The 18,892-nt window shown below is 35.9% G+C and overlaps 1 protein-coding gene across 4 annotated transcripts; it reads right to left on the reverse strand.

Moving 5' to 3' along the window:
- Positions 1-1,518: 1,518 nt before the first annotated feature.
- Positions 1,519-17,999, reverse strand: LOC139867621 (uncharacterized). 4 transcript variants are annotated; one of them, XM_071855985.1, is made up of 22 exons: positions 17,803-17,999; positions 16,612-16,957; positions 14,901-15,017; positions 14,730-14,812; positions 13,839-13,979; positions 13,576-13,724; positions 13,346-13,476; positions 13,082-13,204; positions 12,876-12,949; positions 11,837-12,424; positions 11,607-11,718; positions 10,291-10,428; positions 9,704-10,015; positions 8,591-8,867; positions 7,126-8,483; positions 5,943-6,339; positions 4,909-5,849; positions 4,728-4,793; positions 4,516-4,641; positions 3,991-4,229; positions 2,685-3,829; positions 1,519-1,812 (listed from the first exon to the last, which is right to left on the reverse strand). In XM_071855985.1, the coding sequence occupies exons 1-22, from the start codon at positions 17,940-17,942 to the stop codon at positions 1,808-1,810; spliced, it is 7,008 nt and encodes a 2,335-aa protein (XP_071712086.1). In that variant the 5' UTR covers positions 17,943-17,999; the 3' UTR covers positions 1,519-1,807. The 4 variants fall into 4 exon arrangements, with proteins under 4 accessions (XP_071712086.1, XP_071712085.1, XP_071712088.1 ...); XM_071855984.1 differs by having other exon boundaries at positions 16,573-16,957; XM_071855987.1 differs by lacking the exons at positions 14,901-15,017; positions 16,612-16,957; positions 17,803-17,999 and having other exon boundaries at positions 13,862-13,979.
- Between the last annotated feature and the right edge of the window lie 893 nt (positions 18,000-18,892).

The following is an 18,892-nucleotide window of genomic DNA, read 5'->3' on the forward strand; positions in this document are numbered from 1 at the left end:
TTCCGATGTGAAATGTGGTGACCCAGGGGGTCTATTTATAGGCGTAGAATGTCCGAAAATCTCGGAAACACGTGTCAAACGCTGATTAATTCAGTTATGCGAAGTATCCGGAACCGACCTTGGTGTGGCTGACGTGGCTGCGTACCGTTCACGCGCCTAGTATAAGGGCTTAAGCATAGAAGCTGCCTGCAGGGCTTACGCATGACGTTGGGCGGCCTGCTGAACGCTAGGCTGCAAATGCTAAAAACCGCCAAATACTGCTATCCTTTACGCTTTTTGATCCATTTTTCTGTATAAAGATGGTGCTTTTATGCGTGTATCCCTTAAGATACACTATTAGTATCCAAAGTGATGAAATTCAAGATAACAAAAACAAATTTTCAAAAAAGATGCAAGATTGGTTGAGCATGTGTTTAGTAATTGTTGAAAAATTCGTATCACGATGTAACAAATTGACATACCTTTAAAGAATCGTCTTCATAACACAATTAACCAAGCCTTTTTGCTTCACAATCAAAGTTATGAGATGAAAACGAAATCAGGAACCCTAATTTCAATCTGTTACAACTTCAATTGACAGTCTCACGTGATAATTGAAGGGTATTTGCCGAACACACGAAATAAATCTATACACTCTGTGGATTGGATAATCAAACGTTAGAATCGAATGTGAAAATCAAACTTGATTAATATTGATAATAGGAGATGATATTACCGAATTGGATACAATCGACGTCAACGTTCGATTAATGTTCTAGGTTAAATGTGGGCGAACTGATGGGGTTACAAATGAAACCCTAGATGAGTGATAACCCATACCCCTAATTGTGAGGAAGTATCCGTATTTTCCATGTACGCTTAGAGTGACGTGTATTTTCTTTCAAGATTAATTAAATTAATCAGGATTAATTATCAATATTACATGTCAGCATTCATGAATAAGGAGTAATTAAAGAGTGCCACATGAGATTAAGTTACAAGATTTATACACATGTATATAGATATATAGATGTATATAGATGTATAGATATGTATTCAAATGAGAACATTCTCATTTTTAATTGATGTTTTATATCATTTGTGTACGTTAAAACTAAAAGTTTGCATCCGTGATCATCGATATCGCATTAGCATCCTCAATTAATGGTTTATATCTCCTATGTTAAAACGGAAAACAAATACTTTTTATAGTTTATACCCTTCTTTTGACTTTTTCTAACTATTTTTGAGTAATTAAATATATGGCTAGAAAGTGTTCCCACCATTTTATTGAATAAGAACGTTCTTACCGGATTACTACCCTATGTATTCAAATGAAAACATTCTTATTTTTAAGTTTTGTTCTCAACCAATCATTTGTTTTATTCTAATTCTAGTTAACTTTAAATTAAAAAGAAAAAAGTATTTAGGGGCTAATTGGTAAATGTATTTGGCAGTTACAACATATGTGGTGGGTTTAACATTAAACGTTTAACGGCTTCCTATTTTGAAGCATCTTGAGCAACTAGATGTGTCAGTCACAAACCATAAAAAAAAATCCGGACAACTAATCCAAAATGATTAGTTGTTATACGGGGTATATGATAAGCAAAAAATTGGTAAATTTATCAAGTACTCCGTATAAAAATATTAATAGCTGAAAATGGATCAAAACCGAAAGCTTTGTACATACATACAATATACCAAAAATAAAGTTTTGTACATACTTTTCCTGTTTTCTGGTCCAAAAGAAGATCCTCAGAGTGTAAGCAATTTCATGTTGCCTCCTGCCTTGTTAAATACACTTTCATACCATGAAAAAGCTCATTTAACCTGAACAAGCATAACATTATTTAGCACCGACAAAGATATGAATACACACCAAAGGCTATTATCAGTACATACAATATACACACCAAAGGCCATTATCAGTACGTAATCTAGCTCGGTCAGATGTTTGCCAGATTAAAAATTTCATCAAAGCACCTCCCAGTTGTTAACTATGAGACAATATGCTAATTATGCATGGACATCAGCTAAAAAAACTGAATAAGGTAAACAGGCTATTTTAACACATGATAACAGGGAATATGATTCATTAACTATCCGACCAACCAATAGTGCATTCTACCAATCAGACTCCCCACAACTCCTCTACATCAAATGGCATTAATATGGACATCTAATAGCAGCTTAATAAACTGGATTTGCCATCAAATTAATCTTTACCTTCCCTCACGAAAACAATAGCATTAATATGTTCTAATTCCATCTTTCCCTTGTTTTTTTTTTTAATACCAAATATTACTAACAAGTCAATTGACTGCAACATCCAACAATTGTGTTTATGACGGACTGACACAGTTAAGGAAGGAATGCAGGGTCTATAACAATTTTAATTACGCTAAATTAATTTAGTTTAGATGTATGAGGCTACCCCATAATCACAGATATTGTTGTTCTCTAGCCACAAGTCCACAACCAGATAGAGCCTAAATCAATAAATATCTATCTATTGAAAAGTTATGAGGTTCCTCTGGCTGGCACAGTAAATATATTAATATCTGCGAACAAAGGGAGTCGTCGACCATGGACCTCAGTTTGTAAGGTTAAAAACGGGAAAGGGGAGTATTTTTCAGTTTCCTAAAACTCATGGCAACACTAACTAACAAAAGGTATAAAAGAGAATAAGACTAGTACTACACCTTTTCTTGTCTTGGTTGGTCTAATTGCATGACCTGTAGGTCGTATTGGCGGACAAGACCTTCTTCTATCTGGAACAGATTTCAACGACGACGATTCAGGCTGCTTCTTCTTCTTTTTAGAAGATGAGGACGATATAAAAGCTGAAGGAAGAAGAGCATCTACAGCTTCTCTTTGTTGTTGTTTTTTTCTGTGAACAGGGTCACCGGGTTCTTCTTCTACTTGACCAGATGATGATGATGATGATCTACTACTAGTACTACCTAAACCTTCTTTCTTTTGAATAATAATAGTTTTGCTCAACGTCTCACTACCCCCTCCTATGTCAACATTCCTATCCAACTTATGTCTTCTACCTGAACCTTTTTTACCCAAACCATCTTCGGTGGTCGCTAGCTTCACATCTGTGGATGCTTTTTTGTTTAGACTGTCATCAACAGATTCCTTGCCCTTATCTTCTGATATATAATTATTATTATTATTATTATTAACAAATTGCACTTTTGCCTTTTTCTTTTCTATATAACTATCCTCTGTACCATTACTACGGCCCCCATGGTACTCTCTTTTCCTTGTACAAGAAACATTATTAGACCGTATCCTCTTTTCAGGATGATGTTTGTTAACCTCGTTCCCAGTTTTTTTACTGTTACGCTGTTCTGAAAGATTGAATGAACTATCATCTGGAACCCGATTACTACTCTTATATAATAATAGAGAGTTGAACGTGGATACATACGGTTTGGTAACAGATAATACCAAATTTCTGTCCTTGGCATCATTAACAAGTGCTCCCCAGTTCTTATTTGCCTGCAATGTTGTTGCGTTTCCCAAAATCCATAACGAGTGTTTGGCCCTTGTTAACGCCACATTCATTCGTCTCACATCAGAAACAAACCCAATACTACTACTACTCCTGGAGGAGTTGTTTTTGTTTTTTTCAGAGGATGCCGCCGCCGCCGCCCTAACAGTAGAAACTACAAGTATATCAACCTCCCGACCTTGAAAACCATCCACCGTATTAAGTTCCATTTCATCCATTATACACGAACCAAATGCAGCCGAAAAACGTGAATGCAACAACGAAAGTTGGGACCTATATGGAGTTATGATCCCGATTCTTCCCCCAACAAACTCCAACGGATAACTGACAACAACAACAAAACCAGTCAAATTTCCATAACTAGTATACAAGCCTAAACAAAAGTAGTATCTATCAAATATATATATATATATATATATATATATATATATATATATATATATATATATATATATATATATATATATATATATATATATATATACCTCTTCCTGAAGAATGTCAAAAGTTGTACAGCAGCATCAACCTCGCACTCATTGTAAAGAGATCCAGAGTTCTTACCATGAAGCTCCTGCCCATCCACAATATCGAAGAACAAATAAGGTCCAAGGCCTCTAGTCTTGTGATACGGTTTATCTTTGCTACACATCCCATCACCATTCAGTAAGTTGCCATCATAAAAATGCAATGAAGGAAACCTGCATATATCTGGATGCATCCTATACTGAAGTACACAAATACCAGATATATCAGCGAAATCTGAAACAAGCAGTTGATATATAAAGAAAAAAGAGGGAGACAAGCACAACAATTATTGTGTTTGGTTTTTAGTATAAATATATAGTGTATACTTGCTTCTAAACAAAAGACATGCATGTGATGTATATGTTCATAAACAAAAACAAAAAAATACATGCCTAATTCTCTAGATAGTTTTATTTATCACAATAAAATGGAGGAAGGTATTACTTGCAAGCGTAGTAACAGGATTACCAGTGGAAACAGTTTACCTGTTTTGTAAGCATAATAACAGGATGACCAGCCTTTTGTAGACGTTCAAACATACTGCATTGATACAGGTATTTACTTGCAACATCAGAGAGAACAGTTGCAGGAAGCTGTTTTGGATCTCCAACCTTATACAATATATATGTACCGAGTAAGTTTTACAAATTCAACTTAGAACAAATAAATAAATTAAACATATTAGAGTAGTCCCAACCATAATGCTCTTGCTTCCTTTTGATTTTAAGAGCTGAAGAGGAATCAAAGTAGCAGGTTCGAGAGCCTGCCAGAAGTGAGGGGCACATGCTTAGGAAGCAACAAACAAACACATAATCTTAATCTACATAAAAAGTCAATAGAGAAGTTGTTAACAAAGATGAAAAAGCAAAGATTCATACTTGAGCAGCTTCATCAATTACAACAGCATCAAACAATGAAGACTCGGATGAAGGGCTGAACTTATGAGTAAGCATAGACTCACAGCATACGGTGTAAAGATCTCCACCACAACCACTCAATGTCGTTATCACAATTTCAGCTTCCCTTAGTATAGACTTACGCAATTTAATTTTTAAAGCTTTTCTTTTCTCGTGAAGTTTTTTCTCTCGAGCCTGAGCAGTAGCAAGTTCTATGTAGACTGCTTTTTTGTCGCTATATAGTACTCTAAGCTTTGCCCCTATTTCTGCGTCAGACATTTTCTTGACATCATCAGCCGCCATATCATCATCATCCCCTTGAATAAAATTGTTCCCATTGCTTAAATTAGCTCGTTTGGCTTCAAGAAACCTAATACGATCCACTAACTTCTCCAGCTTGGAACGAACAACAGTTGAGGAGTCGCCGTCTGTATCACCCCCCGTCACATCACTATTACCATCTAACAACATCTCCTCAGCCTTTAAACGTTGGTCAACAAGGGTGTCAATGAAAAAACGTAGAGAATTCGAGTGAACTGTCTTTGCATTACCAACCCTAACAAGATATGGCTTGTACATTATTCCATCGATGTCGTATAAGCCATGGCTGGATATTCTGGACACCAGTTCATCAACTGCAGCATTTGATTGTGCACATATGAGAACTCGGCCTCTCATGTGGTGGCTAGCAGCAGCAGTATCTCCTCTAGAGTTTATAACCACCTCATCATCCTTCAGTTGTTGTTTGGCCAATGCTGCATCCTGCCAGGCCCGTGCAATTGCAGCAGTTTGACCCATTTTCATTTTAGTTACAGAACAAGTGTTGCTAGCAGCTCTCACACCACTACTTTCCATCCTTCGAGCATTCAATTTTGAAAACAATGCACTGACAATTGCCACAATAGTCCGTGTCTTCCCGGTACCTAATGAAGACACATTTCCAGATTAATTTTTACACTGAAGGCATCATAAAAGCTCAAAATAATAATGTGTTAGATAAGCATATGCATAATTACCTGGGGGACCCTGTATAAGGGATAGATCATGATTATTTGTTAAGTCCACCATTCCAGTGACAGTACTTATTGCTTGAAGTTGACAATCGTTAAATGAAGATTCAAGAATATGTTGTAAAGGCTTGGACAGCTTACTCAGATCGGTCCTTGGATTGAGGATCTTTGGTTGGTTTTCAGGATTTAGGATGACAGGAAGAAGAGGAATACTATGTATTGACGACAGAGCCTGAAATTCTCTTATTTGGGAAACGATACTCATGATGCGATGAATGTACCACTTGCTTCGTTCCAGTAAGAGTTTTTTGGCCCGATTTAGACGAGAAGATCCGTTCTGAAGATACAACTTGATCATTAATATGCTTGATCTTCTTCTATTATCTTTCTCACATCTTTCTACCTGGACCAATTGAAATAAAACTTTTTTAAAGAATGACATAGCCTTAAGAAAGACGGAAAAAAAGATTATAATATGATGTGTTCGTAAGTAAAATAGTCGGCGTCTTTAGACACTAACTAATTTGAGGATCTATTAACTGTGAAACTAACTAAATGTATGATGCATACACAATGTCCAATTTATGTAGGTACTTTACTATTAATTAGTTATACTTTCACTGATAAAAAGACTGAAAACTTATGCACATCATCTGCTCTAGCAAAATGCTACTATGTTCAGGAAGGATATACTAAAAGTTTCCAAGTACAACCCAACTAAAAGAGACTAAAACCCACTAACTTCTAGCAACAAAATAATAAAACTGAACATATAAATGACGTTACAATCAGTAAAGAGATAAAAAAAGGTTGACTACATTTTCAACTATGATGTTCCTATTTATAAAACAAGTATGAAAAGCAAATTCTCTTCAGCCATGTAGAAAACATTGTTTGCTACTCATGTCATTAATAATGTTAGTATTATGCAGGAATAACTTTAACCATGTGATTAATAATGTAAAAACTGTAAGCTCAACATAACAAGCAAGCAACCTTCTGGTTTTGTAACTAGTATTAAAAACATAATTACAAACCATATAGGCTTTTCTGAACTTATTTAGAAAATATATAATTTCTGCAGGAAACTGAAAGAGGCTCATTTTATGCAGCAGTTCTGGTATAACATAAAAAGCTTCAAAATTAGGAATAATGTAACTCAAAACTTTAAAAATGAGAAATCCTATACCTTTCCAATCATGTGAACATCATGGGAAGAATTTTGAAAAGACTGTCTTGTAAGCAATATAAGATCGTTTTCAACGCAGGTCCTAGAACCTTGTTGTAACTCTTTATCATCGTGAATACAACGAACAACATGAAAGTCGTCAACTCTTTCCACTGACATCACAGACAGACTTCCACAAGACATCTCATCTGAAGAAGACATCTCCATATACGAACTGTGTAGTTGTGCTTTTAATTCTTCTAACACCAATGGCCGAAACACTGACACGTAGTCATCAGCAGATTTAAAACAAACAGGAACCTCCTTCAATTTCACAGCAGTTTGATTCTTCTTCTCAGCAGCAGCAGCAGCAGCTGATGACGATGATGATGATGATGATGATGATAAACCTACTGTGGAAAAATAATCCATCTCAAGGATGGGTCTAAACCAATCGTCTAGACTTACAGGTTTAAACCTCTGATGTCCACCACGCAGCCTGTTCGATTGGGGAACTCTGGTTTCAATTGGTAAGTTGAGTTGAATGACTTTCCGTTTTGGACCACTAATTTTCAGTAATTTTGTCAGGTGTGAATGATGATGTCTTGCAGATTTTAACGCAGACTCCCATGGATCATCTTTAGCATCAAATACCAACTCCTTAACGATCTCATCACTCTTTTCTGAAGCCTTTTTAATACCTTGGTTTGAAGACTTAATAAAACCATCAGATATATTCTTCTTCAAACTGGGTGGACGCTGGCATGGAACAGAATTATCCAACTTGGAACTGATATTTTTTTCTACACGTGATTTCATCAAGACAGATTTCTTCTTCTGCACATCACATGATTTTCCTTTACTTGTGCCCTGTACAGATTTCCCTTTGGGCACAGAAGAAGATGGTCTTACTCTGTCCACATCCCTCTCAACCTCCACCTTCTTCTTCTGATTCACTAATCTTGTAGTTGTATCTTCTTCTGTAATATTTACCACACGTTCTTTAACTTTTGAAGCTCTTTCATCAGTATCTTCTGAGCCCATAGCTTCTTCACCAACAAATGCTGAAGGACTTGACACACCATGAGAAACACAAACAGTGTCGATGTTGTCTCTTACATCAATCTCATTATCATCATCATCTGATAGAACTATCACACTCTCTCTCACCGTTTTATCACCAGAATCTGAATTTGAAATCAACGGAATTGAATTCTCTGAAGGAAAACCTCCCAATATTGCAGTGGAAGACTTGTTATTGTACAACACTGTGTAAGTTTGTGCTTTTCCATAGCCATTAAAGGGAATATGGGCATCATCCTTCAGTGAACATAAAAGACACGATACCTGCTCACATAATGCATCGACCAATATGTTTTCTGCAACCAAAGACAAAAAATTAAGCTCATGTGTGATACAAATGCCAATAGAAAAACACAAACAAATATATATTTGTGTGTGTGTGTGTGTGTAAAAGAGAACATACCGGACTGAATAAGTTTTTCAATAGCCATGATAGAGGAGGATGTTATATCATCACTTGACTTCTTAAGCATATCAAGCAAAGATACCATTGTTTGTTTCCAATACCGAACTACAACAACAAGAGTAGACTTTCCCCAGTGCATTAAATCATGTAGCCATTTATACCTGCTAACTGAATTCTTTAACATGATGTCTGAATCTCCTGGTATTTTGTGCATAGATTGCTGAAGTCTTTGAACAACAACAGGTAAGCATTCAAGTAAGCGGATACAGGTCATCTGAAATAACAACAAAATAATACTCAACTTCATCTGTCATACCGAGAATCTAGACATATAACTGTTTCACATGCATTCATGTTTTCCCAGAAAACAAAAATTTCCATACATAGCTTTCTAGACAAACTCGGGAAGGTCGATTCTCTTTACTACATACATATCCCTGTACCTGTTTGCGACTCTCCACACACACCCTCCCCCAAACCACAGCCCCAAAATATGAAGGCTAATATGTAAAAAGCATTTACAACTTACAGCTTACAAAGCTGATCGAGATAATTCACTGATTAAAAAAAAAAAAACTGTTCAAATCATAACCTTAAGTTCAATATACGGAACATATAAAATTATATGCACAACATGTTCACCTCAAATTACTTGAAATAGCTTTTGAACATTAAAAAAAAAAAAAAAAAAAAAAAAAAAAAAAAAAAAAACCCTTAAATAATGACCACCAGCAGACTATTGGCCACAATAGTACCAACCAAGGTTAGGGTACCTTCAGATTTAAAAAACAAGCATCTGAAGAGGCGGTTATATCTAAGTTTAACCGATCAATTATTTAAGATTGCATCCGGAAAAAGTACTGGATTCTGAAAAATATTGCAGCCAACAAATTCACAGACATCAGACTAGCCAAAACACTTTTGAGATAGCTAATAGGCTGTCCAACCTTAAAAAGTCAGATTGGTATTAAACGTCGATCCTTAGATAAGAAGCCTAATAGAAAAATCTAGACAATTTACAGAAACACATAGTTACATACACATATAAACGTGTGTGTAAGCTTGACAAACAAAAATCCAAGTGCATTCTAAAAGATAAATGGATAGTACCTGTGAGATCTTATAGTCAATGAAAGCCTTCCCTTCAGATAAGCATATGCAAAAAGATGACCATGCAACTTCTGATAATAAGCAACCAAACTTTTTCCAATGTGTTGAATCAAACTTTGACGGGTTTCCATCAATGTCGGGAGTCATGGAATCAAACGTAGGCTGCTGTAGAAATCCACCTTGAGATGAGACCTCTAACTTACTACGCTCATCGTACTGACCAGATGGTAACCCTTCAGTAAGTAGCTTGCAAAGTACAAAAAAGAAATGATGTAGACTTTGAAATCTTTGTAGCACCGAATCCAACAGAAGCTGAAAAAATACATGAAACTATGAGTAGATTCGCAAATTTGAATCTAGCTTACTATTGTTATGATCATATGATTTTGAGTGAACATCAGAAGAAAGAATTAAGACACTGAAAAAGCCAAGGCTGTCTAAAATATGAGTAACAAATATACTCTTGTTCTTTCCTAGAACTAATCAGCATGTCACAAGCAACATGGCCTAGAAAACAAATGTCCCGCATACAACAAATAGATAGATGTAGATATTGAGAAGAAAAAAGAGAGTAAAAACAAAAATACCAACTCCTGAGCATGTCTCAGCCCCAGAAGAACAGCTGATTTCGACACAGAGGATGAACACAGAAACATTAAACAAGAAACAAGTCCTCGTGTGTTTGCAACTTGTTCAAGAATGCGCCTACCCACTTGCCTTGCATTCTGCAACCAAGGAGAGGTCTCGTTAACAGTTCATAAAAACAAACCCATGGATATCAACTCGCGACTTGACTTGCATGAGTAATAACACACACATAAACACATAAACTTTAGACACCAATAAGTATCAAAATGAATTCTTTGAAGTTAAAAGGCAAGATTACTTAATCTAAAAAACCTAGAAATTAGATAAAATTTGGAAAATCTACATTAAAAATCATTGACTATTAAGAATTTACACTTTACATGTAGATTTAAAAAGTTGGAATTTATTGGCGTCTTGACTGCCGTTTAGAGCCTAAATTGAATTCCACGCAGGATTTAAAACCCATGGAAATTTGATTCTACCATTTTCATGGCGTCTCAATTTTATTTTTAATTTTATTTTACTATTTTTCTTTAAAAAAATTTCCTACTTATTGGCCGGAGGTCCACTCGGAAGCAATCTTTTATCCGTCGAATAGAGAGAAGGATGACTTTCTCTACTTTTGAGAGTGTTTCAATCTGGGTGGAGAAAGGACTTGTTTTTATTCTCGGATAGGGGAAGGATTGTCTACATCTCACCTCCCCCATACACCACTCATGTGGTATTGGGTTTTGTTGTTGTTGTTGTTAAAAAGTTGGAATTTGAAATTAAGCATATTAATCGATTGGGTGACACACCGACGCTATTGTAAAAAACTTGACTCCTCAATCAGCTGTTAATGTTTCTTTTTCCAAACCTTATCATAGTTTCTACAGTGTCTTTAAAATATTACTCAGAAAGATAATGTTGTGTATGATTTTTGTTCTCAAAAAAAGTAGAGTGGTATGAGGGTTGATGGTGAAGTCATCGACCGGCACCATAACTGTTTAATTTAAAACAAATTCTAGTCATTGATTTCTCTGGTTTCTGCTTATTCGATCTTGCAATACAATTTAGTCTAAATAACTGACTCGTAAGAGTCACGGCACGGCATGACTCGGAAAAGACGGTAACAGTCACGAGTCACCTAGTTTTTGGGATTTTTGCCTCGATTGTTGGTGGAACTCGTGACTCGTAAGAGTCTGAGAACTATAGGCGGACCACTATAAGAAAGAAAGAAAAAGTTCAAAAATTCCTAGATGAAGGTTGGGATGCCATAACCGTTACATTGTAATTACATAAATAATGAATAATGAATTTTAAAAGAAGCACTTACATCATCAGGATCAACAATCAAAAGAATTAAGCTCTCAGCCATCCTTGGTTCCCAAGTCCAGTGATTTCGAAGCTCACTTTGCTCCACTCTTGAAATAAAATGGGCAGTTAACCTGTGATTAAATGATCAACATCAACAAGCATACAACTTCTGGTTTCACCATGTACCCATATTTTCATTATACAAATGTTTAAACAAGGATTAGAAGGCATAGCTTTATAAAAACTTACCTCCTGAATGTTCTGATTAACGGGATGCACATTGTAGTGACCTTGACTGAGTTCTTTGACTCTTCTCCATCTCCACCATCATCCGAACCAGATGGTGTTCTCCACCCAAATAGATGTGATACGTCTGGATCATTTGTGGTTAACCAATGTCCAACTGGAAGAGCCATCTCAGTACTAGTTCCAGGTTCAACCATTGAAAAACGAGATAGAGCCCACAAAACTGCCTTATAAAATGAAACTGGTAGAACTGCAGGATCGATTTCAACTAAAACATCAACCCATAGCATCGGAATGCACATCCACGCCCCATATTCTGTTGATGTAATCTGACTCTGCATGCTAAATTGATTCCAACAACTTTCGTCTTTATCTTCAACAACATCATCTGCAAATATGTCTTCATTGTCATCTTTATCTCTGGAGTCAACAATATTCATATCAACACTTTTGTGTATTTGAAAGTGTAGAATTGAAGAGACTAATGCAGATGCATCAGAGACAATAATAGTTTGGATCAAATCAAAAGCAGGTTGCCTAAGAGAACTGTAGAGTGTCGAGTCCTTGAGAGATGCAACGAGAGAAGGACCCCTGTGCCATAAACATAAATAAAAGAATCTCAAGACAGGTACATCAACAATCAACAAAATACATCATAAGATAATCGTGACAGCTCCTTACACAGTAAAAATGAAACATGAAAAGGATATGACTATATAAAAAAAATGTTTGTTTGTACATTTTGGGTGTTGGTTTTAAATTAAAGATAAAAAGAGGAAGGAAAAAGATGCAAGTCCCGAACTAGGAATGGGTTTTTAAAACCCATCTATGAGAGGTTTCCATAAACCCATCTTTGAAGGATTTCTTACACGCATACCTCTAAAAAATAAAATGTATCACATTAAAACCCATAGCTTGAAACCTAAATCTTCCAAACAAACACCACCTAAGTTATATGATATTTAAGAACGACATACCAAACAAACACGGGTAAAACCATCAGTAAATTTGTGCAGATATAATACTAAGATTTTGATCATACCACATGTGTGCACACTCAAAAGGTGGACAGGAAGGATTCATTATGTAGCCTCTGTGGATAATGAGAAGAGCTATCTGCAAACACAATTTAGCCATCAATTACTAAAAAGTTATGGCAAAAAAGACCATACATTGCAAGTATAACATTTATAGATGCCCAAATAAGATAGGATGTACTTCATCTCAATTTAAAAAAGAAGCATATACCTGGCAAGCCTTCTTTCTCATTAGAGTGTTGAAGTTGCTACTAACAGTTACTTGATGCAGAAGAAAGTAAATAATACGTCTGCGTTGCTGTTTGTATTCCCCATCTTGCAAAGCCTCAAGAGACTGCAGCAAAATAATGCACATTATCAAGACTACAGAAATACAGATTGTCTTCTATCATTGAATTGAACTCTCCATGAATACAGAGTAGGGGGGGAAAAAAAAACAATGTGAATTTAGAATGAAGTATAAAGCAACGCATGCCTGAAGAAAAGGAGGGAAAAGATCGAATATTTCCTTGTGGCTCTTCTCGTCTCGAGTATGAAAACACTGACCCAGAAGTGTATCGCGCATTACACTCGGCGATAGCGCTGCCCTTAGCCACAGCTTACATCCTTGAAAAATAACAAACTACTTTATAGAAGACTGTAAGTACAAAACGAATAGCAATCAACTATTCTACAGTAAAGATATAAATTAGATGAAAAACATACCAAGCATTTGAAACAGTAATTTAAGGCAGTTGATTGCGTACGAAAACTCAAGGGAGTCATCACAAATATGGTTAAGTACAATACTCAGAAAATTGGGATAGCACTCCAGAATCCCTTCTTCAAAAGCACTAGGCTCTAAAAACCCAAGCCTTCAGATAAAAAAGCAGAAAACATAATAAGAAATCAAGACTTAATGATAATTACAACACTAGTAAGTACCACAACATGAATGAAATGAGTGGGTAAAAGCCACTGCTCCCTACAGTGCCTTGATTCCAAGCCATACAGATATTCGATCCAGCTGCATCCTTGGCCTATCAGCATTTAGAGACACAACTTCTGTCTCTAAAAACGCAAAACATTTCTTGAGCAACGGTTGCAAAGGATCCAAGTCCGATGCATTCCTAGAGCGGAAAAAAAAAAAAAAAAGAGACATATTAAACAAACTTTGTGGTATAATGCTTTAAAATTAAGGTACAACTAAATTTCAATATATGCAGCTTTCCTACATTGGAACTACTAAGACCATGATGATATAAGAAAAATGAAAATCAAAACTAAGCAAGAGTTTTGAAACATAACACTACAACTGACAGAAAAGATGGATTAATAATAGGCTTACAAAAACATAATGTTCCAGACATGATTACATTCACCCGCCTCGCATAGCCATTAACGTTGTAACTTGTAATGTGTGTTGTAATCAATTTATCTTACAGTCAACCTACACGAGTTTGTCATGTAAGCATAACATAGAAACTTCTCTAGCTTCAATCGATATATCCTACAACTTAATCCTATTAGTTCACGTATTTGGCATAACTTAATCCTATTAGTTCACGTATCTGGCATAACTTAACCACTTGCCACACCTATGTTTAGACAGATCATCAAGGATATTATACCACTATGCAAAACACGATTTAGGTAGTGACGAGGACCTGTAGTACAAGTTTGTGCAATTCTCATATGGCCAGCCTATGAAAGCTGTAAGCAAATCACCCCACTTCATTATGGAAGGATACTAAAATAGTTATTCCATTTAATATACAAGGGTGATCCTAAGAAAATTGCAGAGTGATTATCCATCATCACGAACGACAAATGGAGGAAGCTTAACTGGACCTTCGAACAAGAAGCACAAGAAATGATACCTCAATTTTCCCATGTATCCAGCTAAGCGAAAACCTATGGATCGACATCTTCTTGTCTTGAGAAAAAGTAGTGCATAAACTCCCTACATAAACCATAAAAACCACTCATTGTGATATTAGAGCAGATATGAGGAAAAAGGGAATAAGAAAAGAATATTGTTGAAGTTGTACTGGGTATTGTTGATGCCCATCCAAATTAAGTTCATGAGAGTCATCAACTGCTTCGATGAATATTTGAAACTCAGTGACCAACGATTGATCATCCAACAAGACGGGATACATCAACACCTGTACACGGTGACAAATATAGGTAAAAATTATTGTTCAACATATCTGATGGTCACACTTGCATAACAGGAAGATTAAGTAGTTGAACATGGCAGAAAGATTAGACTTTCCAAATAATGAAAAAATTAGGTACGTAAATTTAGTAAGGCAGAATTCCAAGCATTATAATTTATAACGTAGTAAAGCTTGAATTGGTCCAATTCAAGAATTCAACTATTATCGCTCTAAATGTGCAACTCCAGATATCAAGATCATATGGCAGTTATGTTGCAATTAACAGCCAAAAATGGGTGTGCTTTTCCTTATTTTCATATAACTTAACTTTAACTACTTGTGTCAATATGTGCTGCATCATCAAAACAACCAACAATACTAACACTCAACAATAAAGATCCCAAGCAGCCTGCTAAGCAAGAATAAATCGTAAATTCTCTTGGCTATCTATACAGAAGTAATTGTACAGCATTATAAAAGAACACTCTGATGTAAATACATCACAGAAGTAAAATATAACGATGCATTTACTTCGTTTCATTGACTGCCTTAAGTAGTTAAGTGACCAAATCGTAAGTTAAAAGATGAATTTGATATATTCACGGCCTACGATGTAGAAGGAAACTACTACAAGAACAATAATAGCCAACATTTATTTTCATAAACAGGGGAAGTCCCATACTATTATTCTAGACATTCAGGAAGCATTAATGCACCTTTCATGATGATGCATAACTATATTGATCTGACACAAGCTCAAAAACACTTCAGTATATAAAACTGACTTATAGCAGCTGCACCTGAGCCAGGCAGTTATGTGATTAGTGGGGTTGCTTATAAAAACTTAATTGTTTTGTTGATTAAAAAGAAATCGACATTTTTGGAGCTTAAATGCCTACAGTACGTAACTGCAAAGCCCGATCAACATTTCAGTTAAAAAAAACTATCATCCCCATATATATTATATATTATACAATATAAAACCTTCGAGTATATAACGGTTCAACTTGCATACACCAAGTAAAATTATGTCCATGTTGATGATAGGCAATGCTAAATATAAAAAGTTTTATCATTGAACCTCATTATCTAGCACTCAAGCTAAATCTACTTTCAAACCGATAAATATTTTTTTGGGTAAAGGGTTCTACCCGGTAAATATTATTTATAAAAAATAATAAAAATACAAATAAGAACAACGGCCACAAGCGCACCTTGCGACCTCACAAACAACCACAAACCTCGCTAGACCTACAAACAACCAAGACTAGCAAAAAACAAAGACATATAACGACCCACCTATACAATAACACCTATCACAACCAACCCGATTTCAAACCGATAAATATTGGATATAGAAAAATAAATGAAGCTAGATAAACTATCGACTCGGCAATTGTGACAAAATTTTTACAGTATACAGTATAATACAACATACCTACCACCAGCAGATTATAAACTGCGTACTAGTAGCTGAAACACCCAAAAAGTTACATTTTCATACAGACAATACATGAACATAAAAATCTGGAAGGAATGAATGACAAAAAAAAAAGATCACCTCATACATGACGCTGATAACTTTGGCATTGTCTCTCACCTGATCATAATCCCCCTGTGCTATGCGTGTGTTCATCTCTTTCAATTGATTAGTCACCCTTTCTTCATCTAGTCTACATAACACATCAAGAAGAGGTCCAATTGAACTCAACTCATACTCCATGGCATATGTGTCCTTGGCTTGATGATGCTGACAAATGCATTGCATGCAAACTTGTAATTCTTCAGAAACTCTTTTCCATAGAAGCTTAAGAGGAGAATCATGCCGATCATCTTTGAAGTAGTTGTAGAATGTTTCTAGTAACGGTCCCATTATATCCCAAAAGCCACACCAAATATGATCTTCTCTAGGAAGATATATCAAGAAATTAAACGCATCTGCAAACCTGCATATAAATTAGGAAAAAGATACTCCATTAATTCAATAAATAAACATATATGTATATGTTGTTAAAGGAATAGTGCTCTGAAGGTGGATCACAAAACATCCAAGCTTATTGTGGAGCTTATAGGATATCTAAGTGAAATTACAAGTTGCAGAAAGATTATATCCAAGATTATTTTAATATTTAAGATTCGTGCATCGACAAATTGCATGCCACTTGTTGTGTTTAATTGTTATGTGTTGTCTTGGTTTATAATCAGATACAAAGTAACCCCTGAAATTTGTGGCAACTCAAATTTTTGACTTTATATGTTATATAGAATAACGACATGAATTTTTAAAATCTGTAGCCGTTTAAGATATCAAATCCATTTGTGATTTAGTTTAGTTCCAAGTGATTTAGTCAAAATAATTGACAATTTTAATGTCCTAAAAATTTCATTGAGCAACATCAAATGTAGATTATCGTCATCTATACGTTTTCAGTATTCTAGTTCCCAATTCCATTTACGCATCATCATTTATCGTATTGCTCTAATACCCAACCCAGTCCTTTTTTGGCAGCTCCTGCAAGAAATTATATATCTATGACCAACCCTAGATTATTGCTTGTACATGCACATATGCACATTGATCATGAATAACTAAGCAGCAAATCAAGCATTATTGCCTGCCTAATAATTTACTGTAATAGATTAATTGATGACTTAAGTGAGAACAACAAACTCGTGAATCAAATAAATAACTAATTTTAATATATATATATATATATATATATATATATATATATATATATATATATATATATATATATATATAATGCACATATAGATATAGATGGCACACCAAGTTTCTTTAAGACGGCGGAAATGAAGTTGTTTTGAATTATCGAACTCGTTCTGATCATCGTCGTCGTCTTCTTCTTCTTCAATGGCTCTCCATCGGTCCAAAAGTTCTATTCTCGTGACGACTTTATTCTTCGACATATTTAAACCCTAGCCTATAGCTGAGTTTAATACAATGTACAAGGATGACTTCCGATAAAGAGAGAAGAACAAATGACCTGGAACAGTTATTATTAGGGTATTTGGTGTAAGTTAGTATAGCACAAACACAATTTCCTGCAATATAAGCCCGAGAGTTCATCCTTTTTCTAAAACCAATTGTTGATAGAGGGACTTCCCCTTAGACTTATATACATACATTTGTTTTGTCCCATGACCGATGTGGGACTTTGGTTTGCACCCTTACAAACCTCCCCTCAAACCTAAGTCCATCTAGGCCTCCCCTCCAACGATAGTCTGGATCCAACCTTTACCGCCGCCAACTCGGAACTCTCAACCTGGTGGGAGGGCAGAGAGATTTCGATACAAGGCTTCCAGGATCAACTCATCGTGCCAGGGTCCCCCTCGAACGAGAGCTGGGTCCACTCATCGCTGCTAAAGACCGAGGGGTGCGCCACATCGCTGCGTGCGCTCAGGGGTGCGCCCTACTGCGTCGTCCACCACATCGGGGCTGTAGCCTAGCTCTGATGCCATTTGTAAGATCGTATAGCCCAAACACAATGTCCTGCAATATAAGCCCAAGAGTCCATCCTTTTTCTAAAACCAATTGGTGATAGAGGGACTTCCCCTTAGACTTATATACATACATTTGTTTTTGTCTCCCTCCTATGTGGGATAGGTTTGCACCCTTACATTTGGGTGGCCTTTTTCCCCTTGGAAGCCAAACGCCACGAACCGGGATTCTATTGAAATGAAATACTCTGTTTATAATCATCGACGATAAAGGTGGTACTGCTTGTTGTTGCTGTCTACTGCATTGTTGTTGTTGTTGCTGTCTACTGCCTTGTAGACACTACAAGGCAGTAGACAGCAACAACAAGGCAGTAGACGGTCGACTACTTTGTAAATGTCTGTCTACTGCTTTGTTCTCG

This window comes from Rutidosis leptorrhynchoides, chromosome 9, assembly GCF_046630445.1.
Source record: "Rutidosis leptorrhynchoides isolate AG116_Rl617_1_P2 chromosome 9, CSIRO_AGI_Rlap_v1, whole genome shotgun sequence".
In the NCBI taxonomy this organism is placed as follows: Eukaryota; Viridiplantae; Streptophyta; class Magnoliopsida; order Asterales; family Asteraceae; genus Rutidosis; species Rutidosis leptorrhynchoides.

Coding starts and splice junctions, on each gene's coding strand:
- LOC139867621 (XM_071855984.1), bottom strand. CDS start 17,942: ATGTCGAAGAATAAAGTCGTCACGAGAATAGAACTTTTGGACCGATGG. Junction 13,980..14,729: donor GGATACATGGGAAAATTGAG/GTATCATTTCTT, acceptor TTTCCGCTCTAG/GAATGCATCGGACTTGGATC. Junction 10,429..11,606: donor TGATTGTTGATCCTGATGAT/GTAAGTGCTTCT, acceptor CCTTGGTTGCAG/AATGCAAGGCAAGTGGGTAG.